Source organism: Gopherus flavomarginatus, chromosome 2 (genome assembly GCF_025201925.1).
Source record: "Gopherus flavomarginatus isolate rGopFla2 chromosome 2, rGopFla2.mat.asm, whole genome shotgun sequence".
NCBI lineage: Eukaryota > Metazoa > Chordata > Testudines > Testudinidae > Gopherus > Gopherus flavomarginatus.
This window is the reverse complement of record NC_066618.1, coordinates 74,083,521-74,110,002: the sequence shown is the minus strand read 5'-3', so window position 1 is coordinate 74,110,002 and position 26,482 is coordinate 74,083,521. Positions and strand designations below refer to the sequence as shown.

Here is a 26,482-nt window from a genome sequence, read left to right as displayed (position 1 = left end):
ACACCACTTTTGGTAGTTTGTCTTTGCTAAATGTTATAGAAATACAATAGGCAAAAACCAAAAAAATGGAAGTTAAGGCCTTGATCCTGCAAACAAGTATGTAACTTCATTCACATGAATAATCCTTTTGATTACATGCCTAAAGTGAAGCACATGCATAAGTGTTTACAGCATCAGGATCTAAAACTGCATTTTTAATAAAAACTACTCTGTGACATAAAATCTTTCTCACTTCAATACAAAATTGCTTCACTTTTAACAGTGAAAAGTTAGACTTTCAAGATGTTAAGAAATTTATTTTGAATTTTTATGCACACAAGCCAAAAAGTTCCAAAAGAAAGGAGTGTAAAATTAGCCTTCCATACCCAGATTTAGGCACCAAAAGGTGGGATTTTCAAAAGTACCATAGTGACTTATGTTCCTAAGTCCTATTGACTTCAAACTGCATACCCTGATGGAAGAGTATCAGAGAATTTCAGCTTTCTTTACTTGTGGAAGTTCAGTATATTACAAGGTTATGATGGTTACAAATACATAGGGCCCTACCAAATTCATGGCCACAAAAAATGCCTCACAGACTGTAAAATCTGGTCTCCTCCCCCTGAAATCTGGTCTTTTGTGTGCTTTTACCCTATACTATAGATTTCATGGGGGAGACCGGTGTTTCTCGTATAGGAAGTTCTGACCCAAAAGGGAGTTGCAGGGGGGGCATGGTATTGCCACCCTTATTTCTGCATTGCCTTCAGAGCTGGGCGACCAGAGAGCGGCAGAGGTTGGCTGGGCACCCAACTCTGAAGGCAGCTCTGCCAGCAGCAGTGCAGACATAAGGTTGGCAATATCATACCATACCATGCCATCCTTCTTTCTGCACTGCTGCTGATGGCAGTTCTACCTTCAGAGATGGGCTCGCAGCCAGCAGCCGCTGCTCTCCAGCTGCCCAGCTCTGAAGGCAGCAACGCCACCAGCGGCAGTGTAGAAGTAAGGATAGCAGTACCACAATCCCCCCTACAATAACTTTGCGATCCCCTCCCATTTTTGGGACCCCTAAAATTACACCATCAAAGTTCAGATTTAAATCCTATGAGCGTGAAATTGACCAAAATGGAGCATGAATTTGGTAGGGCCCTACAAATACAGGATAGAGTATTCACTTATCAGTTTTTTATATTTGAGATTGTGTTCTCATAATAATATTACTAAAATGTTTTCACTGAGCATTTAAAGTATGGAATTACCTAAAAGAGAGAAATCACCAAGTAAAATATGAAATTTTTCTAACAATTAGGAAACTAAAAAATTATTACAAAACATCCACTATAGCAATTTGAGACTAAAATGGAGGGAAAGAACTAGTAACATGTAAACAAGAAATATTATTTAACTTTTAAAAGTTGATTTAAACAAAAAATTGATGATTTTGATTTTTTTTTAAATAATGATTTTTATCCACTCTACTTTAAGGGGGATGGGGCTTGTGTTCATGTGACCCCAGCTTCTACAACTGAAGTGTCCAAAGCAGCACTCAAGGTTTCAGACCTTGCACCTTAAACTCAGGTGTAAAAGAGTCCGAGGAAAAGGTTGCCATTTGTTAGGCAATGACAACTTAAAAGCAGAGGTAGCGGGTTAACTTTAATTTTAAAAGCTGTACGGAAAGATAGACTCCATTGAAAATGAGCTGTATGGAAGGGAGTAGCTACTGTTGCTGAGAAATAATCTACCCTTCCTGTTTCCTGGTAAATCTGTCACTGTTGTATTAAGACAGCCACCTGGAGAAATTACCATTGCTGTTAGAGAACAGTTATTACAAGCAGATCCAGACAATCTTTGGGATTTTGAAGAACAAGTAAAAGTCATAGGCATTTTGGCTCATAAAGACTACTCTGATAAAGTTATGGTCATTTGAACAAGAGATTACAATGCTTGTCTTTATCCTCATTGGCCACTTGCCATTAGCAATGTAAATTGACCAGAATTGTGTATACTTTTAACTTTTGTGATATCTGGGTATTTTCAAACAATCATTTCTTGTTGAAACAGATCATATTTGTCATTATTTTTATGCAGGATTTACTTTATGACCCAGAGAAGAATATTTATGTAATAGTAGCAATTTTCTTTCCACCACTAACCAACAGAAAGAAAAATTGTCCTTTGATTGAAATTACCTCATTTAGTTTCTGACAAACAGCTCAGAGAAAAAGTAGCACTAAAATAGACTCAAAGCATATCCAGTATATAAGCAGTAGATGCTATTTCTGTTGAATCGTTTATGGAACATTTTTAATTTGTATAATACTAAAAAGGTTCAGTATCCTGTCTTCCGACAGTAGCCAGTACCAGGGGCCCCAGAGGGGATGAACAGAACAGGTAATCATCAAGTGATCCATCCCTGTCACCTATCCCCAGCTTCTGGCAAAGAGAGGTTAGGGACACCATCCCTGCCCATCCTGGCTAATAGCCACTGATGGACCTATCCTCCATGAATATGTCTCGTACTTTTTTGAACCCTGTTATAGTCTTGGCCTTCAGAACATCCTCTTGCAAGAAATTCCACAGGTTGACTGTGTGTTGTGTGAAGAAATACTTCCTTTTGTTTGTTTTAAATCTACATATTAATTTCATTTGGTGACCCCTAGTTCTCGTGTTATAATAACACTTCCTTATTTACTTTCTCCACACCAGTCATGATTTTATTAGACTTCTGTCATATCCCCCCTTAGTCATCTCTTTTCCAAACTGAAAAGTCCCAGTCTTATTAATCTCTCCTCATATGGAACTGTTCCATACCGCTAATCATTTTTGTTTCCCTTTTCTGAACCTTTTCCAATGCCAATATATCTTTTTGAGATGAGGCAACTGCATCTGCATGCAGTATTCAAGATGTGAGTGTACCACGGATTCATACAGAGGCGATATGATATTTTCTGTATTATCTATCCCTTTCTTAATGATTCATAGAATCACGGAAGATTAGGATTGGAAGAGACCTCAGGAGGTCATCCAGTCCAACTCCCTGCTCAGAGCAGGACCAACCCCAACTAAATCATCCCAGCCAGGATTTTGTCAAGCTGCGCCTTAAAAACCTCTAAGGATGGAGATTCTGCCACCTCCATAGGTAGCCCATTCCAGTGCTTCACCACTCTCCTAGTGAAATAGTTTTTCCTAATATCCAACCTAGACCTCCCACACTGCAACTTGAGACGGTTGCTCCTTGTTCTGTCATCTGCCACCCCTGAGAACAGCCTAGCTCCATCCTCTTTGGAACCCCCCTTCAGGTAGTTGAAGGCTGCTATCAAATTCCCTCTCAGTCTTCTCTTCTGCAGACTAAATAAGCACAGTTCCCTCAGCCTCTCCTCATAAGTCATGCGCTTCAGGCCCCTAATCATTTTTGTTGCCCTCTGCTAGACTCTCTCCAATTTGTCCACCTCCTTTCTGTAGTGGGGGGCCCAAAACTGGAGGCAATACTCCAGATGTGGCCTCCCCAGTGCCGAATTGAGGGGAATAATCACTTCCCTCGATCTTATGGCAATGCTCCTACTAATGCAGCCCAATATGCTGTTAGCCTTCTTGGCAACAAGGGCACACTGTTGACTCAGTGGCATAGCCAGGTGGAGGGAAGAGGGAGAGTGGGGAAAAAAAGGCGCTTTTACTGACAGGGCAGCACTGTGGGTCTTCAGCAGCACCTCAGCGGCGGGACCTTCACTCGCTCTTCAGGTCTTCTGCGGCATTTTGGCGATGAAGCTTCAGTGCCACCGAAGACACCTGAAGCGAGTGAAGGTCCCGAAGACCCAGAGCGCCACTCCCTCAGTAAAAGAGCCACAGCAGGTGGCGCCTTTTTTTCACTCTCAGGTGAGTAAAATTAAAAAGGTGCCACTTGTACTCGCTGGGGGAGCAGCTGCTCCTCTGCTCCCCCCTAGCTACGCTACTGCGTTGACTCATTTCCAGCTTCTCAGTCACTGTAACCCCCAGGTCCTTTTCTGCAGGACTGCCGCTTAGCCAGTCGGTCCCCAACCTGTAGGAGTGCATGGGATTCTTTCATTCTAAGTGCAGGACTTTGCACTTGTCCTTGTTGAACCTCATCAGATTTCTTTTAGCCCAATCCTCCATTTTGTTTACGTCACTCGGGAACCTATCTACCTCTCCCCCCAGCTTAGTGTCATCCGCAAACTTGGTCAGGGTGCAATCCATACCATCATCCAGATCATTAATGAAGATGTTGAACAAAACCAGCGCCAGGACCAACCCCTGGGGCACTCCGCTCGATACCAGCTGCCAACTAGACATCGAGCCATTGATCACTACCTGTTGAGCCTGACAATCTAGCCAGCTTCCTATCCACCTTATAGTCCATTCATCCAAATCCATACTACTTTAACTTGCTGGCAAAAATACTGTGGGAGATCGAATCAAAAGCTTTGTTAAAGTCAGGGTATATCACGTCCACCGTTTTCCCCATATTCCCAGAGCCAGTTATCTCATCATAGAAGGCAATCAAGTTGGTCACGCATGACTTGCCCATGGTGAATCCATGTTGACTGTTCCTGATCACCTTCCTCTCCTTCAAGTGCTTCAAAATGGATTCCTTGAGGACCTGCTTCATGATTTTCCAGGGAGTGAGGTGAGGCTGACCAGTCTGTAGTTCCCCAGATTCTCCTTCTTCCCTTTTTTAAAGATGGGTACTATATCTGCCTTTTTCTAGTCATCTGGGATCTCCCCCGATTACCACCAGTTTTCAAAGATCAGGGTATGGAAATTGTATGGCAGGCCATGAATGCTCACGAAATTGGGGGTAGTGGTGTGGGAGGGGGTGAGGGCTCTGGCTGGGGGTGCAGGCTCTGGGGTGGGGCCAGGAATGAGGAGTTCATGGTGCAGGAGGAGGCTCTGGGCTGGGGCAGAGGGTTGGAGTACTGAGGGTGAGGGCTCCAGCTGAGGTGCAGGCTGTTGGGTAGGGCTGGGGATGAGGGGGTTGGGGTGCAGGAGGATGCTCTAGGCTGGGACTGAGGGGTTCAGAGGGTGGGTGGGGGATCAGTGCTGGGGCAGGGGGCCAGGATACGTGGTGGGGGGGTGTGAAGGCTCCAACTGGGGGTGCGGCCTCTGGGGTGGGCTGGGGATGAGGTGTTTGGGGTGGAAGAGGGTGCTCCACGCTGGGACCAAGGGGTTCAGAGGGCGGGAGGGGGATCAGGGCAGAGGATTGGGGTGCAGGGGAGCCTCGGTTGTAGGCTCCAGCCGGCGCTTACCTCAGGCAGCACTCAGAAGCGTGTCCCCCATCCGGCTCCTACGTGGAGGCGCAGCCAGGCAGCTCTACACATTGCTCCGTCTGCAGGGGCTGCTCCCACAGCTCCCATTGGCTGGGAACTGTGGCCAATGGGAGCTGTGGGGGCAGTGCCTGCAGATGGGGCACAATATAGAGCCCCCTGGCCGTTACTCCGCGTACTGTGTAGGAGCCGAAAGGAAGTCATGCCGGCTGCTTCCTGGGAGTTGCACTGGAGTGCCAGAGCGGGGTAAGCGCCTGACCCCGCTCCCTGACGGGAGCTGAGGGCCAGATTAAAAGGTCTTATGGGCTGGATGTGGCCCGCAGGCTGTAGTTTGCCCACTCCTGCTTTAACCAGGAGGCTGCTCACCTCCTCCCCATACTGTGCTGCCCAGTGCAGCAGTCTGAGAGCTGACCTTGTCTGTGAAGATGGAGGCAAAAAAAGCATTGAGTACTTCAGCTTTTTCCACATTATCTGTCACTAGGTTGCTTCCCCCATTCAGTAAGGGTCCCACGTTTTCCCTGACCACCTTCTTGATGCTAACATACCTGTAGAAACCCTTCTTGTTACCCTTCACATCCCTTGCTAGCTGCGACTCCAATTGTGATTACACCTCGGCATGCTCGAGGAATATATTTATACTTCTAGTCATCTGTCCAAGTTGCTATTTCTTGTAAGCTTCCCGTTTGTGTTTAAGATCACCGAAGATTTCTCTGTTAAGCCAAGCTGGTCACCTGTTTGCTATTCTTTCTGCACACGAAGGTGGTTTGATTCTGCACTCTCAATAAGCCTTCTTTAAAATAAAGCCAGCTCTTCTGAACTCCTTTCCCCCTCATATTAGCCTTCCAGGGGATCCTACCCATCAGTTCCCTGAGGGAATCAAAGTCTGCTTTTCTGAAGTCCAAGCTCCATATTTTGCTGCTCTCCTTTCTTCCTTCCCAATATTGTTAGCTTTTTTGATGGCCACTGCACATGGAGTGGATGTTTTCAGAGTACTACAATATACATTACTTTGCATTTATCAACATTAAATTTTATCTGCCATTTTGTTGTCCAGTCACCTAGTTTGGTTAGATCCCTTTGTAGCTCTTTGCAGTCTTCTTTGGACTTAACTATCTTCAGTAGTTTTGTATGATCTGTAAATTTTGTCACCTCACTGTTTACCCCTTTTCCAGAGCATTTATGAATATGTTGAATACTACTGGTCCCAGTACAGACCGCTGGGGGACACTACTATTTACCTCTCTCCATTCTGAAAACTGACCATTTATTCCTACCCTTTGTTTCCTATCTTTTAACCAGTTGCCAATCCTTCCCTCTTATCCCCTGACAGCTTACTTTGCTTAAGAGCCTTTGGTGAGGGACCTTGTCAAAGGCTTTCTGAAAATCTAAGTACACTATATCCACTGGATGCCCTTTGGCCAAATTCTTGAAGACCCTCTCAAAGAATTCTAGTAGATTGGTGAGGCATGATTTCCCTTTACAAAAACCCTATTGACTCTTCCCCAACAATTATGTTCCCCTATGTATCTGACAATTCTGCCCTTTACTATAGATTCAACCAATTTGCCTGGTATCGAAGTCAGGCTTACTGGCCTGTAATTGCCAGGATCACCTCTGGAGCCCTTTTTAAAAGTTGGTGTCACATTCACTATCCTCCAGTCATTTGGTACAGAAGCTGATTTAAATGATAGGTTACAAACTACAGTAAATAGTTCTGCAGTTTCACATTTGAGTTCCTTCAGAACTCTTGAGTGAATACTATCTGGTCCTGGTGACTTATTACCGTTTAATTTATCAATTTGTTCCAAAACCTCCTCTAATGACACCTCAATCTGGGACAGTTCCTCAGATTTGTCACCTAAAAAGAATGGCTTACGTTTGGGAATCCTCAGCTGTGAAGACCGATGCCAAGAATTAATTTAGTTTCTCAGCAATGACCTTATCATTTTTGAGTGCTCCTTCAGCATCTCGATTGGCCAGTGGCCCCACTGGTTGTTTAGCAGGCGTCCTGCTTCTGATGTACTTAAAAAAATTACTTTGAGTCTTTGGCTAGCGGTTCTTCAAATTCTTTTTTGGACTTCCTAATTATATTTTTACACTTCACTTGCCAGAGTTCATGCTCCTTCCTGTTTTCCTCACTAGGATTTAACTTCCACTTTTTAATGAATGATTTTTTGCCTTTCACGGCTTCTTTTACTTTGTTGTTTAGCCACAGTGGCACTTTTCTGGTTCTCTTACTATGTTTTTTAATTTCGGGTATACATTTAAATTGAGCCTCTATTATGGTGTTTTTCAAAAGTTTTCATGCAGCTTGCAGGGATTTCACTTTTGGCACTGTACCTTTTAATTTCTGTTTTAACTAACTTTCCCGTCACAGGGATATTGCATTTAATTATATTATGGTCACTATTACCAAGCAGTCCAGCTATAGTCAGCTCTTGGACCAGATCCTGTGCTCCACTTAGGACTGAATCAAGAATTGTCTCTCCTCTTGTGGGTTCCAAGAAGCAGTCATTTAAGATGTCAAGAAACTTCATCTCTGCATCCTGTCCTGAGGTGACATGTACACAGTCAATATGAGGATAGGTGAAATCCCCCATTATTACTGAGCTTTTCACAGTCACTATCACCATCTTGGTCAGGCGGTTGGTAGTATATCCCTACTGCTATATTCTTATTATTCGAGCATAGAATTACTATCCATATAGATTCTATGGTACATTCTATTGTACAGTTTTTCATGTAAGGTTTTTACTTTATTTGATTCTACGCTTTCTTTCACATATAGTGCTACTCCCCCACCAGCACAGCCTATTGTGTCCTTCTGATATATCTTGTACCCTGGTATTACTGTGTCCCATTGATTATCCTCATTCCACCAGTTTCTGGGATGCCTATTATATCAATATCCTAATTTAATACGAGTCACTCTAGTACACCAACCTGGATCATCTCTGCACACCACATCTTTTTCTTCAGAATGTTGAAAATAGAGTGCAAGTTTGGTTTTGTATAGCATCTTTTTTATAAAAATATATTACAGTTAGTCCAATTTGTAAATGCAAACAAGCAAAACAGATTATTTTATAGGCATTAACGTCTGTGACTGTGATGTGATCTAGGTTATGAAGGAGCAAATGTCAGATTTATGGAGAACATTTATGAATGGGGGACAGAGGAAGATTCGGCATAGTATTCAAAATATGTTTAAGCTAAAGATGGTGAGGAATCAGAACAAAGAAGAGATGGGTCTCAAAATTCACACCTGGGCCTAGATGGCTTTCCAGTATGATCTCTGGATCACAGAATTGTAGAATGTCAAGGTTGGAAGGGACCTCGGGAGGTCATGTAGTCCAACCTCTTGCTCAAAGCAGGACCAATCCTCAGACAGATTTTTGCCCCAGATCCCTAAATTGCCCACTCAAGGATTGAACTCACAACCCTGGATTTAGCAGGCCAATGCTCAAACCACTGAGCTCTCCCTCCCTCGATCCTTCCCATTTCACCTTCTCATTCCATCTATCCCCTTTCTACCGTGCCTGGGTCCTCCGCATGGTAGAGAGGGGATATGCCATCCAATTCTATACCCCCCGAACCCCCTTCCCTATCCCTCTTCAGGGACCCCTCTCACGAGCAACTTCTAATTCAAGAAGTGCAGTCCCTCCTCTCGGTAGGGGCAGTGGAGGAGGTTCCTCAGGAGCGAAGGAGCAAGGGTTTCTACTCCCAGTATTTCCTAATACCGAAGGCCAAGGGGGGCCTCAGACCCATCCTGGACCTGTGACAGCTCAACAAGCATGTCCACTCCAGTCTTGGCTAGTGTCAGTGTATCGGCCAGCTCGAGACGCTCTGGACTGCACTGTAACCCTGCCCTGCCCTGTGTTGGACTTCCTTCTGTGGTGGCTCGACCCCCGAGTAGTTTGCATGAGAGTGCCCTTTGCCAGCCCTCAGCCCTCTCTCTGGTGACTGATGTCTTGGATCTGGGCTGGGGAGCTCACCTGGGGGACCTCAGGACTCAAGGCCTCTGGTCTCAGATGGACCTCGCTCTACACATCAGTGTCAAAGAGCTGAGAGCAGTGTGTCTGGCATGGTACGCTTTCACAGCCCACATAATGGGCAGGTGTGTCAGTCCTCACAGACAACACCGTGGCGATGTTCTATATCAACAAATAGGGGGGTGCATGCTCCTCTCCCCTGTGCCGGGAAGCCCTCGCGCTGTGGGACTTCTGCATAGAACACCCAATCCACCTACAGGCATCATACCTCCCAGGGGTTCAGAACGCACTGGCAGACAGCCTTAGCTGGACATTCCAGGGCCACAAGTGATCCCTTCGACCAGATGTGGTGAACTCAATCTTCCAGTCCTGGGGCTCTCCCCAGATAGACCTTTTCGCCACTCGTGGCAACAGAAAGTGTCAGGCGTTCTGCTCCTCAGGAGTCACAGCCCTGGATCCATCAGGGATACCTTCCTTCTCTCTTGGGTGAGCCATCTGCTGTATGCTTTTCCAACTATCCTGGTGATCCACAAGGTGCTCCTCAAGATCCACAGGGACTGGGCTCAAGTTATACTCACAGCGCCAGCGTGGCCACGCCAACACTGGTTCATCTCGCACCTGGAAATGTCTATAGCGGCTCCACTCACTTTACCGCTGTTCCTGGACTTAATCACACAGGACCATGGCTGACTTCGGCACCCAAATCTGGAGTCCCTTCACCTCACAGCCAGGATGCTCCATGGCTAAGTGCCGTGGAGCTGTCATGTTCGAACCGGGTCAGGCAAGTCATCCTGGGTAGTAGAAAGCCTTCCACTAGAGCAATGTAGCTTGCCATGTGGAAACGATTCTCCATCTGGGCGGAGCAACGCCATCAGTTGCCTCTCCTCACCCCCATACCATTCATACTGGACTACCTCCTGCACCTAAAACATCAAGGTCTGTCTCTGTCATCAATAAGGGTCCATTTAGCTGCCATCTCTGCCTTCCATCCGGGCTCAGATGGGTTCTTGATTTTTGCAAACCCTATAGTTAGTCCCTTCCTCAAGGATTTGGACTGGCTCTTCCCGCACACTCGTCAGCCTGCCCTGGCCTGGGACCTCAATCTAGTCCTGTCCAGACTTAAGGGCCCCGCATTTGAACCACTGGCCACCTGCTCTTTCTTGTATCTCTCGTTCAAGGTTGCCTTCCTTGTAGCAATTGCCTTGGCTTGGAGGGTTTCAGCGCTCAAGTCCCTCATGTCTGAGCCCCCTTACACAGTTTTTCATAAGGACAAGGTCCAACTTAGATGTCACCCTGCTTTCCTCCCTAAGGTTGTTTCCCAATTTTACATGGCCCAGGACATTTTCCTCCCAGTCTTTTACCCGAAGCCACACTCCTCCGATAGGGAGCGCTGACTGTACTCACTGGACATATGTGGAGCCTTAGCCTTCTATATAGAAAGAACTAAGCTGTTTCGGAAGTCTGTCCAGCTTTTTGTGGCCATGGCGGACAAAATGAAAGGTCTTCTTGTATCCTCTCAGCAAATCTCGTTGTGGATCACATCTTGCATTAGGGAGTGTGACGGCCTGGCAAAGGTGTCCACCCCGCTGACTACTACCCACTCCACAAGGGCACAGGCCTCCTCGGTGGTGTTCCTGGCGCAAGTCCCCACTCAGGAAATTTACAGGGCAGCTATGTGGTCCTCGATACAAGCGTTTACGATGCGCTATGCAATTACACAACAGGCCACAGACAATGCGGCCTTTGGGCAGGCCGTGCTTCAATCTGTACATGACTCCGACCCCACTTCCTGAGCTTTGGCTTGTGAATGGACATGAACAATCACTCGAAGAAGAAAAAATGGTTACTCACTTTCTCGTAACTGTTGTTCTTCATGTCCATTCCAATACCTACCCTCCTTCCCCTCTGTCGGAGTAGCCAGCAAGAAGGAACTGAGGGGGTGGAAGGTCGGCAGGGCCCTATATTGGGCGCTATGAAGGCCCCACTCCAGGGGGCACCCAGGCCGATCCTATGGATGCTGCTAGGGGAAAACCTTCCAGCTGGCGTGCACGCAACACACACACACACCTGCTTGGAATGGACATGAACAACACATCTCAAAGAACAACAGTTATGAGCAAGTGAGTAACCATTTTTTCCATACCTTTGGAAAAATATAAGAGTTATTACGTTCTATGCTAAATTTCTCTGTGTTCAATCCTTTTCTGTTCAATTCCTTATTATAATTTCTTTTTGGCTGTTTGTCTTTTTAAAAAACATTTACCATTATTAAGTCTTTAAAATCTAATTTTTTAAAAAATACTATCTATATAATAATTTCTTGGTTGATACTTCAACTCTGAGTTATCATAAAGGTCCAGATATCGTAATTATGTAGATATTGGAAAGGTCAAATGAATCTGAACTTCGTTAATGTTGTTTGAATTACTGTGTTTTAATGTTATAGGAGCCCATGTGAATGAAGATGATTTTTTGTTGTTGGAGCTCTTGCAGTGGTTTAAGGGTGAATTTTTCCAATGGGTGAATAACCTTCCTTGCAGCAAGTGTGGTGGTCAGACAGAATCGAAAGGTATCTTATCACCTAACGATGAAGATCTGAGATGGAATGCGAGCAGAGTTGAAAATCATCACTGTAACCAGTGCAAGTTCAGCAATAGATTCCCAAGGTAAGCATAACCTTGGATTTTCTAAAATGCTACTTTGTGTTTGTGTATTTTGTAAATTATTGGGAGATTGTTGCTTGTATTTTGTTTTACATAGATTGAAAACCCCTACTATAATACATACATAGATCATTTTAAGCAGTACCATGGGGTTGTTGTGGACTCTAATATTTATATTTTATCACCAATCAGCCTAGAATGCTTAATTTTAAACAAATTATTGCATTTAAAAAGCGGGCCCTGTTTTTATACTGAATATTTGACTGATCTTACCAAGTGCATTTTCTGTATATAATGATTGTAATTAATAAATGCCATTATCAAAATGGTTTTTAAAAAGAAACACATAAACCATTGCACTTTTTTCGGGAGCCCACAAAAGAGGGCATCCTTCTGCTGACTGTAGCAGCAGATATGTACTAATTTCAGAATTGTCCTGACATCTGTCAATAAGGTTAGGGTACAAAAATCCTCCTTACGCTGAGTTTTTTAAAATAAGAACAGTCATGTAAATTTTCTCTCTCTCAGAAACAAGGAGATGGTCAGCCAAATGTTAATTTTGTCCAGTACAACAGTCATCTTCAGCAACTAGTGTGAACTCAATGGCACTAAGAACAGATATCCTGTTAATCAAGAGGACTACAGTAGAACCTCAGAATTATGAACACCTCGGGAATGGAGGTTGTTCATAACTCTGAACAAAATGTTTCAAAAGTTTACACCTGCACATTGACTTAATACAACTTTGAAACTTTACCGTGCAGAAGAAAAATGCTGTTTTTAACCATCTTAATTTAAATGAAACACACAAAAACAGTTTCCTTAGCTTGTCAAATCTTTTTTTTAAAACTTTTCATTTATTTCTAGTAGTTCACGTTTAACACAGTACTGTACTGTATTTTCTTTTTCTTTTTGTCTCTGCTGCGGTCTGATTGCATACTTCCAGTTCCAAATGAGGTGTGGGTTTACCAGTCAGTTCGTAACTCTCGTGTACATAACTCTGAGATTCTACTATATAATGGTTCAAAGATTTGGAAGGGGGAAATATATATTCCTGTTCAAGTCCATTAATGTGTACAAAGCACATAATTTACAATGAATAAAGTTTAATTTTTCTAGGTATAATAATCCTGAGAAACTTCTGGAAACAAGATGTGGGCGTTGTGGAGAGTGGGCTAACTGTTTTACACTGTGCTGCAGAGCTATAGGATTTGAAGCTAGATATGTCTGGGATTCAACAGGTATCAGTGCTCTAGAACACCTTAAACTTAGTATAAGCATGCATAAAAATGGGACTTACACCCATTAGATGTGTGTGTTCTTGTTAGCTAACTGGTAACCTCTGAAGTTTCACAGTATCTTATGAACAAAATCTAGGTTAAATTTCCATCTTGTCTGATTACATGAAATATTCTAAAAATGAAGTTAGACTGCTGTTTTCAACGTGATGAAATCTTTATATCTTACATTACATATTACATTCAGGTTCTCCTACTTTCAATACAAATAAGCAGAATTCATCGTTTGTGCTTTCACATTTAAAAGGAGATATTTCTGAAGGAATAAGAAGAGAAAATGCATTTTTCCCTTTTCACAGTTCCATGATATTACTCCTGGGTGAATTCTGTGCTCAGAATTCATGTCCCCTGCAGATTTCTTTGCTTCCCTGCAGAAAAATGACACTGACAGGGAAGCAAAAGGAAGCTGCAAGAGCAGTCACGCACCACTCCCTAGCTGTGCAGGTACATTGGTACATTGTTGCAGGCACCCGGAGCAGCAGCAGGGGAGGGGTCATTGTACAGGGAGTTGCTCCCCCATCCACCCAACCCCTGTGCATCCAAACCTCCTATACCCAGACATCCCCCACCAAGTCTCACCTCATACATCCAGACCCTCTGCCTTTGAACCCCCACCCCTGTACCCAGACCACCCTTGACTGAGCTCCCTGCACTTAATCCTCTACTCTGAAGAGCCCCACCCCCTGTACCCTGACATGCAGACCCCCATGCCACTGACCCCCACCACAACAAGCCCCACTTCCCCAGAACCCAGACCTCCCTGATGAGACCTCCACACTCAGACCCCTCTGCTGAACCCCAACCACTTTCACCTAACGCCCCTGCAGAGTCCTATTGCCATGGCACCTGGAAACCCCCACAATGAGACTCTGTGTATCCAGATCCCCCATTGAGCTGCCTACACCCAGATTGTCCCACACAGAATCCTCTCACTCCACACCTGGATACCCCCACACTGAGCCCCTCCACACTTAGATCCTGCCTGGTTGAGCCTGCCTGCCCCACACCTGGTGTGCCTCACGCAGAGTGGCAGGGCCTCAGGGTGTTTCTGGGGCAGGCTCAGGCCTTATGCTGTGTCAGGGTTGGGTGCAGCCTCACAGCTAAGTGCCTGTCCCCAGGGTAGGGAGCGGGGAGGCTGCAGGATGATCTCCCACCTTTGCGCAGCCTGTAGCCGGTGCTCCCCACTGCTATGCTGGAGACTCTGCATTTATTTATTGACACATTGCAGAATTTTAAAATACTGTGCACAGAACTTAATTTTTTTTAATGCAGAATTTAATGTTTTGGCACAGAATGCCCTCAAGAGTAATGTTATGCTCCACATTTAATTGATTTGGAAGAGTTTAAATATCTCAAACTGTAAAAATAGAAAACTTATCTGAAACATTCAGTGTTTTCCTCGGCCTGTCTCTCATGCAGATCATGTGTGGACTGAGGTATATTCTTCATCCCAGCAGAGATGGCTTCATTGTGACCCTTGTGAAAATGTCTGTGATAAACCTCTTCTCTATGAGATTGGCTGGGGAAAGAAGCTCTCCTATGTAATTGCATTCTCCAAGGATGAGGTAGGGGTAGGGATAATAATATACTGTGAAATAAAAATACAAATTTGCCTTAAGACACTGTGCATCATATACCATTTTAATGGGATCTGCTAGATCGGGGTGGGCAAACTATGGCCCATGGGCCAGGACAGTCCTGCCCGGCCCCTGAGCTCCTAGCCCGGGAGGATTGCCCCCAGCCCCTCCCCTACTGTCCCCCCCGCCCCCGCAGCCTCAGCTCACTCGCTCCGCAGCCAGCGCAATGGTCTGGGCAGCGGGGCTGTGAGCTCCTGGGGCAGCACAGCTGCAGAGCCTAGCCTGACCCAGTGCTCTGTGCTGCGTGGTGGTGGAGGTGGTGGCGGCGGCGTGGCCTGGCTGCAGCCGGGCGACGTGGCTGTAGCGCCGCCAGCCACCAGTGCTCCAGGCAGCGTGTTAAGGGGGCACGGAGAGGGGGGGATTGGATAGAGGGCAGGGGAGTTCGGGATGGTCGTGAGGGGGCAGGGGTGTGGATAGGAGTTGGTGCGGTTGGGGAGGGAATAGGGGATTGAATGGAGGCAGGGGTTCCAGGGGGCAGTCAGGAAGGAGGGGGGATTGGATGGGGGGGCAGGGGGCAGTTAGGGGCAGGGGTTCCAAGGGCAGTTGGGGACAGGGAGAAGGGGTGGTTGGATGGGGCAGGGGTCGGGGGGGGCCATCAGGAATGAGAGGAGGGGTTGAATGGGGTGGTCAGGGGACAGGGAGCGGGAGTGTGTGGATGGGGACAGGGGTCCTGGGGGTGGGGGAAGGTGTCAGGGAACAGGGAGGTTTGAATGGGGCAGGAGTCCTGGGGGGAGTGCAGATAGGAGTTGGGGGCTGGGCCATGACCCCCTGCCCTAACCGGCCCTCCATACAATTTCCGAAACCTGATGCAGCCCTCAGGCCAAAAAGTTTGCCGCCCTTGTGCTAGATTATTGTAAGGGAAGACAGTCCCTTGATCACATTGTCTATTTAAAATACACACATTTAAGAGGCAGAGTATATATGTATTTTTTTAACTTCTGCAACTTATACTTGAGGTTGTTGATGTCACCTGGAGATATTCCTGTAAACACGAAGAAATACTTTCTAGAAGGACACAGGTCAAAGAAGCAGCATTGCGTGAAACCATAGAGAGGCTTAATAAACTGGTACGTAGCTTTACCTCAACTGATTTGTTAAAATGACATGTATTGGAAACAGACTATGTAAATTCTTTGGACAAGGGAGCCCAGTCTTGATAAAGGTCTCTGTGTACTACAAAGAATTTAAAAATTGCTATTTATATGTTATTTGATTTTACATAAGACCACTTCAGGACTAGTCACAGTATAGCAATTTTGTCAGTTGAGAATTCTTAAAATGAAGTTCTCCTCTGTGAAGTAACTGTAAAAGTGTCACCTACTTATTCCAGTCTGTTCTCTGCATAGTCAGTCATATTTCCTTACTTTGACTGGGGGAAAGGAAATTATTACCTTTTACTCCTGTTGGCTCTGCAGAGAAAGTAAGCTGGATTCTATTCTCTCTTGTGCATCAACAGATACGTCAAACATATTTTAATTAAATTATACCTGTGCAAACAGTTGAGATGCACAACTTCAATGAGACCATAAGGTTGTATAGCTGTAAGAGAGGGCCTAATTCACTTTGCAGAACTTTTTTTTTACTAGCTGTGAGGGAAGAACTCTGCCTGACAACTCTCAGGCTGCTTGCGGGACTGTCCGTGAAGAAATAAGAAGTGTTACATGTCATCTTAGCATATTTGACATGGAAATCATTGAGACAAAAATAGACTCTCAATCCAATGCATCTTAAAGTCACTTTATTAAGAAAACCCAGCCTTTTAAATCATATGGTAAGAGTATGGTATATAATTCTTGCTCTGCATACAAGACTTTTTAGGCTCACTTGATTTATCTTGAAATGTAATGGTATGATTTTACTCAGTTCTATTGCTTCTTAAAAATATGCAACTCATACTGCATTTGTAATTGCATTCATCAATGTGAATCTACTCTTTCAGGCATTATATGATTTTTATGCTTAGACTTATTCACCAAACCAAGACTTCTGGTAACCAGAACAGTCCACGATGTAGAAGATATGATTATTGGGTCAAGCCTGTTTTTTTTCTATTCCCAGACAAAAAAATACATTAAGATTGAGAGTACATATCAGTAATTTAGAATAAAATACATTACAAGGATGTTTTAATGATGCAAAAACATGCATGATTACCATGAAATTCAATTAGAGTTTACTTTAAAAGAAATCCAAACAGATTAAGGTATGGACATATGCAGTTAGACACGCAAACATTTTTTAAAGTCACTGCATGATGCCATGCAGTAATTATGCAATTAGGATTGAGGCATATTAATGCATGTGATCCCAGTTTAATTTTTTAACAATCAGTTTAAATCTAGATTTTTTCATGTTTATTTCTGTATAGTATCATTCCAGGACTGAGATACAGTTGGAACTAATCTGAAAGATTATTTTTTCTTTGAGGTTTTTTGCACCCTTTTAAATTATTACAGAGACAGCAAATCTTGTCAGAAAGCAGAAAGAGAGTGCTCCTGGAGAGGATAATTGTGGAACTTGTTGAGTTCATTTCTCCCAAAACTCCTAAACCTGGTGAACTTGGTGGAAGGATATCTGGTTCAATGGCTTGGAGAGTAGCCAGAGATGAAATTGGTTCAGAGGTATTTAATTTGTGAACTGCTAATCATTTTAAGGGTGTCTAAATTGTTTGTCTCTTAATTATAGGCTCATGGCTGACATTCTTTTGATTAAAGCTACAACATAACAAAAGCAGGAAATTTAAGAAAACTGAAATTAAGATGTTTGGGAAATCAACACATTAAGTTGATGACAATTGCCTCAAGAATTCTGGGGAATCTAATTAAGCTTGAGAGCAGTTCTGTGTGTGTGTGTGTGTGTGTGTAATGTAAATCAGGGCCCACTGTGAATGTGTAACTGCAACTCCCACAAAATGAGTTTAATTAATGTTTACATAATCCTCCCTAACCTCAAGGTTCTTGGTTAAGTGGAGTTTTTTATGTTCTTAATTCCTTATGTTGAGAGACAGAATTTCCTAAAAACAATCTCTCTAGATAGGCCAGTATGCAAAGGTATCATTTATTCCTGTCATTTTGCACATCCTTTTCTGAGTGATCTTTGTCATCCTTTTTACATCAAATGACGACAATCTAAATACTGAATTAGAGCTAGTTAAGTGGAACTAATGGATTTCATAGCAATGCTCAGATTTGAGATACTAGTGTTTATTTCAACTATACATATTTTAGGGGACTTTATTTCTGTCTTACTGAATCTCATGATATGAAGGATGATTAAAAACCTATTTTTAAGTGCGTATACTCCATTTTCCCTTGTTTTCTGATTATCTTTATGAAATTCACACTTAACCTTAATTTTGAAAGCCCACCTTTATTTTTGTTTCCCTATCAGATTTAGAAAGGCATTGTTCTGTAAATTGCTACAGTTAGCTGCAAATTTCAGCATTAGTCATTGAGCTATGCTTGCTCTCTTAATATAGCTTAATAATTTGCTTTTTTGTCACTGTTAAATCTGAACAACACACCTAATTCCTGCAGCCCTGTGTCATACAGGAGCATGAAAAATCTTTTGTAAACAACTGTTTACTGTAGACAGACTCATGGTATCAGTTTTAAATTTAAAATAAATTACTTCCTCTTTCTCTGTAGAAGATTTATATTTATTCTAGCAAAGTAGTGTAAAATTTCAAAGTTGGGGCAAACATTTTTCAATGGCAAAAACAATTCTAGTATTTTTAAATTGGCTGCTGTACAGTTTTTCATAAAGAACTGTGAACCTCTTTGATATACTGCTTATATGATACATTATCAAATATATATATTTGCCAGATGTTTATGCTAAACAAAAAGCAAAAATAAAATTAGCCTGAGCCCTTCAAATATATCGCAAAACACCAATGTATAGTTTTTGGTTTTATTCAGATGAGAAAAGAAGTCATTTTTATTCCAACTGGGAAAGAGAAGACGTCTAAACTCTTCCACCTCAGTTACAATATAGTGGAAGATAGCTATACACGAGTTTCCAATAATAATGAAAAAATCACTGGCTGGGATAAAGGTGTGTGGAAGACCGAGTCTCTATGGAGAAAGGTTGAAACGGATTGGAAAATGGTAAGGATTGCAATTAAAGAAATTTCTGTAGAATTTTCTAGATTATTAATAGTCCCAATAAAGTCTAAAATTACTAAGCATATTTTGCATCAAATTTCTCTTAATGCTTAAGGATTCAGTTGGAGTTGCCAAATTTTACTGTCCCACTTCAGATAAGATTGTTAACTGATATGAGAAATTGGAAATAAAGTCAGCTTGCCTTTCAGAATGCGATGACTGACTTCTCTGCAGATAACAAGAACCCTGCTGGAACACTAAAGTTTATGCCCTACCTTCCCCCTGTGTTCGCATAGACACACACACTACTGCACATATTAATAAGGAATACTTCTTTTCAAAGAGTCTAAATTGTTTTTTCAGCAATGGTGAAATAGCTTTGTAGTATATCATATCTCTTCATTGCACAGACAAAAAGGAAGAAATTCCTTATGCTAAATGTTACAGCTCCATCTGCAAGAGGGGAAAAAGTTGTCAGTTAGTTACCCAGATTATTGAAGACCCTGCCTAAACCCTTCCCATCTGCTGACACACTGAGCAACAGAAGGATCATGCACTCCAAATCTAAAGAGGGAGAGGAATTAAGGCTAAACTGGGGAAGGAGACATTTACTAGCAAACAACCACCAAGTAGTGACTATTGTTTTGCTCTCCCTAGCATGGTTAGCCTGACAGCTCCCTCTGTCCAGTCATACCACCAACTTAGGCCAGGCTTTGCCTCCTATCCACAATGGAAAGTGAAGCTTACCAGAGAAGTTAATTTCACTCTGAAATTTTCTGTGCTGGCCCTGCACATAACAGCCTGTCAGAGCACCCTAGGAGAACAGAATGGGGAAGTGCACAAAGAGGAAAGGAGGGAAAACAGCTAGAGGGTAAGATGAAAGGTAAAAGAAGATGCAGCAGAGTGGGATAGTGGAGGAAGAAGAACAGGGAAGGGTAAGAGATCAGACTGGACGCTCCCTAGCCTTCCCACGTCTCCTGACAGCGTGGCTATACCTCACACCTTCAAATACTCATATGATCAGCCTTCCCATTTTTGCCAGAAACATATGGGCCCGGTCAAAAAAACAGCCACTAATCAGGGGAGTGCTCTGTTCAAAGACATATATCTGCTCTTTTGCTCAGCTCTCTACCCTGGGTATATATAACAAGTGGAGTAGGGAGCACTGATTTGCGTGACTGAGCAAGAAGAGTTTACCAGCAGTAAGGAGCTCTTCCATGAAGTTGGAAGAATTGGGGGTGGGTAGGAGAACTGACAGCAGATACCCCTCAGGCTTGTAGCTGTGATATGGCACATCTATAGAATGCCACCTTGTGGAATGTTCAGTCTTTTAACTTGAGCAGATGTACAGCTTAAGAAGTTGGAGTCCAGCTAAACAGCTGTCCAGGAAAGTCTTCAGCCAGAGAAGGCTTCATAAAAAAAATAAAGAAAAGAAATAGGTTCATCTTTTAATTTGGAATGAAGGGAGAGGAAACCAACAAAGGCTACTGTCATAACCTAGTCCCAGATTTGGACCTTGGCGTCCAAAATATGGGGGTTAGCATGAAAACCTCCAAGCTTAGTTACCAGCTTGGACCTGGTAAAGCTGCCACCACCCAAAAATTTAGAGTGTTTTGGGGCACTCTGGTCCCCCCAAAACCTTCCCTGGGGACCCCAAGACCCAAATCCCTTGAGTCTCACAACAAAGGGAAATAAACCTTTTCCCTTCCCCCCTCCAGGGGTTCCTGGAGAGATACACAGAAGCAAGCTCCGTGAATCTAAACAGAGGGATTCCACCCTCTCTATTTCCAGTCCTGGAAACAGAAGTACTTCCCTCTTCACCCAGAGGGTATGCAAAGTCAGGCTAGTAAATCTAACACACACAGATTTCCCCCTGACTTCTTCCTCCCACCAATTCCCTGGTGAGCACAGACTCAATTCCCTGGAGTTCCCCACTAAAGAAAAACTCCAACAGGTCTTAAAAAGAAAGCTTTTTGTAAAACAAAAAAAAAATACATAAAAATGGTCTCTCTGTATTAAGGTGACAAATACAGGGTCAATTGCTTAAAAGAAATATGAATAAACAGCCTTATTCAAAAAGAATACAATTCAAAGCACTCCAGCAACTACACACATGTAAATACAAAAAAAAAAAACAACATATAAATCACTATCTGATCTTTTGTACTTACAACTGGGAAACAGAAGATTAGAAAGGCAGGAAACAGAGATCCTCTCATAGCCGAGAGAGAGAGATAGGCACCAGACCAGAACAAAGGACTCTCACACAAACTTCCCTCCACCCAGATTTGAAAAAGTCTTGTTTCCTGATTGGTCCTCTGGTCAGGTGTTTCAGGTTACTTCTTTCCAGGTGAAAGAGACATTAACCCTTAGCTATCTGTTTATGACAGCTACCCAAAAGGTAAAGTTCCTCTTCCAGATGTGTTGCACATGTCCATTCCAATTTAAGTGTGCAAGCACCCTGAGCACAGCTGTCGGAGATTTTTTTCCTAGTGGTATCTGTCAGCTCGGCACTGGCGCCCCCTGGTGCCACATGCTCATAGCGCCGGTGTAAGGGGCCCCCGCCAAGCCCACACTCCTCGGTTCCTTCTGACTGCCCGTGCAGCTGTTGGAACTTCCCCTCTTTCTCTTGAGCAAAGTGTTTTAGTGGTTTCCACTATTTTTCATAGTTAGATTTTGAAAGTTTAGTAGTTTCAGTACATTTAAGTAGTCATAGTTTAGGACTGGGACTCCTCTCCATGCTCGGAGATGCACTCTGTCCCTCCCCCGGTACTGGGGCATGCCTCAGGCATCAGAGTTTAAACAGTGCTCTTCATGTGGCAAGCCTATGCCTATTAGTGACCCTAACTTGAGTTGTCTCAAGTGTTTGGGAGAGGGTCACAGGAAAGAGTGCTGCAACATCTTCTGGGAATTTAAGCACACATGCAGAAAGTCAGAGCAGCAAGGTTGAAAGTCCTACTGATGGAGGCGGTGCTGAGACCAGCCTTGGAGAAGAGATCAGACTTGGCACCGAGTATTTCAGCATCAGTACAAAGTGCTCCACTGGCAGCTAAGAGCTCTTGGCACTGGTCCTCCTCATTGATACTGAAGAAGAAACATCGAGGCCACCAGGAGAAGACTTCCTTGCCGGCAATGAAGGGAGACAAGCAAGCAGATCGGGACAGAGCGAGATCCCTGCTGGGCCGTTCTCTCTCCCTGGCACTGTGGCAACCACTGGCAGAGGCACCAGCGTCACAGAACCCAGTAGCACCCAACCAACCAGCTGGTTGGCACCAGGTGAACCAGTTTGCAGTGCTTTTGACCCCAGAAGCCTACATGGCTGCTAGTGAGCTGATGACTTTATCAATACTGAGCCCAGAGAGGAGACAGGACACAACACCAGGGGCGCTACACAATGGCACCATGGCATCTACCACCTTTAAGCCAGTTTCAAGACAAGCCTCCAGGGGGAAACCCCCTTCATTGCCTTGCCAGAGATGTCTCCACAGCACCGATCTCCAGCACTGGGAGGATCGGTCCAGCCATGGTCCTCCACCTCCATGTCATCATCTTCATCGAGTTCGGACTCGGGATCTGACTATTCAAACACTGGCACCAAAGGGAGACACTGCGTCAGTTCCCACAGACAGTGCTACCATTGGGAATGCTGGGAGCAGGGATGACCCAAGGCGCCAGGCCTGTGGTGTCCGGCACCCCTACAATGGAGCTTTTGGAACCTGCGGGGGCTTCCCCTAGGCCAAGGGACCAGCTCATGTTGCTCCTACTTGGAGCACTCAGAGACTGTTATGGCAACAGGGGCACACAGGAAAACTCTGGAGCCAACGCCCTGTACCCATCCTGATGCTGGAGCAGGGATACTCCCTGGTACTGATGGGTACTGGTATTGGTTCCAGTACTGACAAGTTCTTATGCCTCAGGAAGAGGCTGCAGTGGATGCTATGGCAGTGCACACCTCTTCCTCATCGTCTCAAGAGGCCGAGCTCATGCTCAAGGGGCTTTCTCCACTGCAGGACGACATAAGGGCCCACCAAGACTTGTTAAAGTGGGTAGCCTCTGACCTTGGAAGGCAGAGGTTGTCAAGGAACCATCAGATGGGTTCCTAGACATTCTGCTGGCCACAGCCCCTGCGAAGGTGGTCTGCCCTTACACAAATCCATTTTGGGACATATTAAGGCCATTTGGCAGACTCCTGCCTCCATTCCACCCACAGCAAAGAGAACAGAAGGAAAATACTTTTTGCCTGCAAAAGGCTGTGAGTTCTTGTTCTCTCATCACCCTCTGGGGTCCCTCATTGTTGTGGCTGCCAACAAAAAGGACCACCAAGGTCAGACGGGGTTTACCCCCAATCCAAAGGAGTCCAGGAAAATGGACCTTCTAAGTAGGAAGGCCTATTTGATGGGGGGACTCCAGTTGAGGATAGCGAAACAGCAGGCATTGCTGGGTCATTATGATTACAACACGTGGGAAATAATGAATAAAGTCAAAGACAAAGACAGATTTCCCCAGGCTTGGTGGGGGTCCCTTATACCAGTGCTATGAGCATGCTGCACTAGGGGACACCAGTGCCAAGCCGATGGACACCACTGGGGGGGAAATCTCTGACAGCTGTGATCGGAGCACTTGCACACCTAAATAAGAATGGACATGTGCAACACATCGCGAAGAACAACAGTTACAAAAGGTAGGTAACTGTTTTTTATCCTAAAGCTAACTATGGATCTCAGTCCACAAGCTGTAGAGAAGAAATATCAACTGCAGTGCAAAGCAGTAGAGAAGAAATACCAACTGCAGTGCAAAGCAGAAAGATAAGAAAGGCAAACTGATGCAGGTAAAGTGGATTTGCTGATCCTCTAGCTAGTATCCCAATTAGCAGTAATCACCATCTTATTTATATACGGCAGTGCTGTAAACGAACATGTCCCTGAGGTAAAACTTCATAGAATTAGATCCTAGAACCAGCTGAAGAAAACTAGAATTTAATAGGCCAAATTCCCCTAGAACTATCTGCATCACATGGTGCTAATAAGCACAATGTAAGGAGCAACCTAAGAACTTGTTCATCTAAAATCATCGGATTTTTAAAACCTTGTATCCTCAGGTTCTCTCTTACAGTCTACACTAACCATCTTCCAAAAAAAAAATTGCACTCATGGGTGAGAATGTAAACTGGATTTTATCCTTCTAGATTCAGACTGCTTGCAGTTCCTTCAGTAAAGAGTAGCAGTATATATAGGTAGCACAAATAAGAAGGCTATGTAATATAGGCAGGAAATTTCAGGTCTACTCAAGGTATGCCAGCTGCTGATGGCCCCAGAAGGATCATTACAGCGATTGAGATCGCTGGAATGTAGTGGACTCTAGTCATCCCCTCTCTGACTCCTGGCATGCCAAGGCCTAGAAAGGGTGGCACAAAGCCAGCTGCACAAATTGAGGAGTCCTACACATCTTTGTTACACAGGCTTTCCTAGCCCATTTGCACTACCATAGAAGGGCAAAGGAGCCAGAACAGGGTGGAAAATCTGGCCCATTGTATTTACTTAAAAGCAGAACCTTACATACTTAAAACAGTATGAGTCTATGTTGCTAAAATACCACGCAGCACATTAAAGATCTTCCCCTACTATTTCAATGAAGTAAACTTCACTGAAAATGTGCACCTACCCAATATCACTATAAAAACAGGAATAAGGTATTAGAAGGAGATTCTGTGCAAAGTTTTATTGTGTACAAACTTATTTTTCAATGATTTAATAAAGACTAAATTTTTTTATGCCAAGGTTTAGTGCCCTTATACAACAGTTAAAGACATTTCATTTGATCTGTGCTCAGCATCCATCTTTCAGTACCTTAACCATGATGTTTTTCCATTTAGGTTTATTTAGCCCGAAAAGAAGGGTCATCCTCTGCTTACATCTGCTGGAAGTTTGAGTGTGGGTCAGTTGGTCTAAAAATAGAAAACATTTCCATTCGAACGAACAGTCAGACATTTCACAGTGGAAGAATAAGGTGGCGATTGCGCTCCAACATAGCAGAAGTTGATCTGACTGGAGGTAGGTGTGAAATCTGATTGATTTTATTTTTTAAATCATGAAGTATAAGTGCTAATGCAAATCCAGTGCACTAGTATGCAGGGAAGTGGAGGTGGGAGAAACAATGTAAGCAATAAAGAAAGTTAAAATGCAATTAGATTTTAACCTTTTCCCACTCAGGCTTTTTGCCAGGGATAAGGAAATATGTGAGAACAATCAATATATAACTCCAACCTGCCACATTTTTCCATATTTGGGGAAAATAAAATTAGGATCCAGCAAAACCTGATGTGGCTACAGGAGATATATGGGATCTTCAAAGCAGGGATTGTTTTTATATTTGTACATGATGTAGCAGAATGGGGCACCCAATCCTGTCTGGAGACTACCACAATACAAATATTAATTTGATTATCTGCAAGTCGGACACTTTAATGTTCATTACAAATTGCCTCTTGAACATGTATTCTAGCAATATAAATTATCTGTGGCAGAACTTTAATTGTTTGGGGGTTTTTTCTCCCCCAACAGATAAAATTCTTCGCTCTTATTCAGATTTCTCTGATGCAACAGAAGTTATTTTGGAAGCTGAACTAAGTGGAGGGGATGGTGATATTGCATGGCAGCACACCCAGCTGTTTAGAGAGAGCTTAAGTAACTATGGAGAAAATTGTTTGGAGATAATTATAAAACTCATTGGTTTCTGAGAATCTAAACAGAGGAGAAATGCTATTGGCAACAAGGATTTATTATATATAAAATGCTGTGGATACAATGTGAGGACTTGATTGTCAATTACCAGGGTTCATACTGCTATCTTTTTTCTTCCCATTTGCCAGTTTTAATTTGGCCATCATGAAAATAATAAATATTATACTATGGACCATAGAGAAACATTGGAATTTTGCAGGTTTTATTCTTGTGTAAACTTATAGCAAATATGGAAATGTCAAAGTAAAAACATGTTTCATCCAAAACACAGAAATTAAGGTATTCAGAGTTACAATTGTTGCTCCATCCTGAACTTGCTTCATAGTGAGAGGAGGAAATAATGATGGGAAAGCAAAACTGGGTGAGGAATATACAGCAGTTTTAACTTTGAATTTGTGGGCTGGTTTGTTTCACAATCTCTGCTGTTATTTGGAGTTAAAATTTGCACTTAGGTGTCTGGTAGGCAGCATGTGTTATGTTGTTTTTAATTTTAAAAGACTTGTATAAAGGATAATATTAACCCCTAACATCTCCTGTGATTAAATCTACATACTATTTAGGCCTTTTAAAAGATGCAGTATTATTTTACATGATATACTAGAACAGGAGCTTTGGGTAAATATTAAGGCAGTTTTTAAAGATGGCCTAGATATATGCGTGTATTGGTCTAGGTAATAAACATATTTTGGAGTATAATAGTATATTGGGTAAATATATTTATGTGAATGTCATGTTCAACATGTACCTAGAAATTCTGTTATGGTCTATCATGTAAAATAGAGATTTTAAAT

At 43.5% G+C, this 26,482-nt stretch overlaps 1 protein-coding gene across 2 annotated transcripts in view; it reads left to right on the top strand.

Moving 5' to 3' along the window:
• The window catches only part of NGLY1 (N-glycanase 1), a 48,568-nt gene extending 22,694 nt beyond the window's left edge, over window positions 1–25,874 (top strand). The window contains exons 5-12 of one of the 2 annotated variants that reach the window (XM_050938405.1): window positions 11,694–11,913; window positions 13,030–13,151; window positions 14,628–14,773; window positions 15,802–15,912; window positions 17,302–17,466; window positions 18,766–18,954; window positions 24,824–25,001; window positions 25,512–25,874. In XM_050938405.1, coding sequence (XP_050794362.1) covers window positions 11,694–11,913; window positions 13,030–13,151; window positions 14,628–14,773; window positions 15,802–15,912; window positions 17,302–17,466; window positions 18,766–18,954; window positions 24,824–25,001; window positions 25,512–25,687 — 1,307 coding nt within the window. In that variant the 3' untranslated portion in view covers window positions 25,688–25,874. The remainder of the gene's footprint in view (window positions 1–11,693; window positions 11,914–13,029; window positions 13,152–14,627; window positions 14,774–15,801; window positions 15,913–17,301; window positions 17,467–18,765; window positions 18,955–24,823; window positions 25,002–25,511) is intronic. The other variant, XM_050938406.1, reaches the window with a different exon arrangement.
• The last annotated feature ends 608 nt before the right edge of the window (window positions 25,875–26,482 follow it).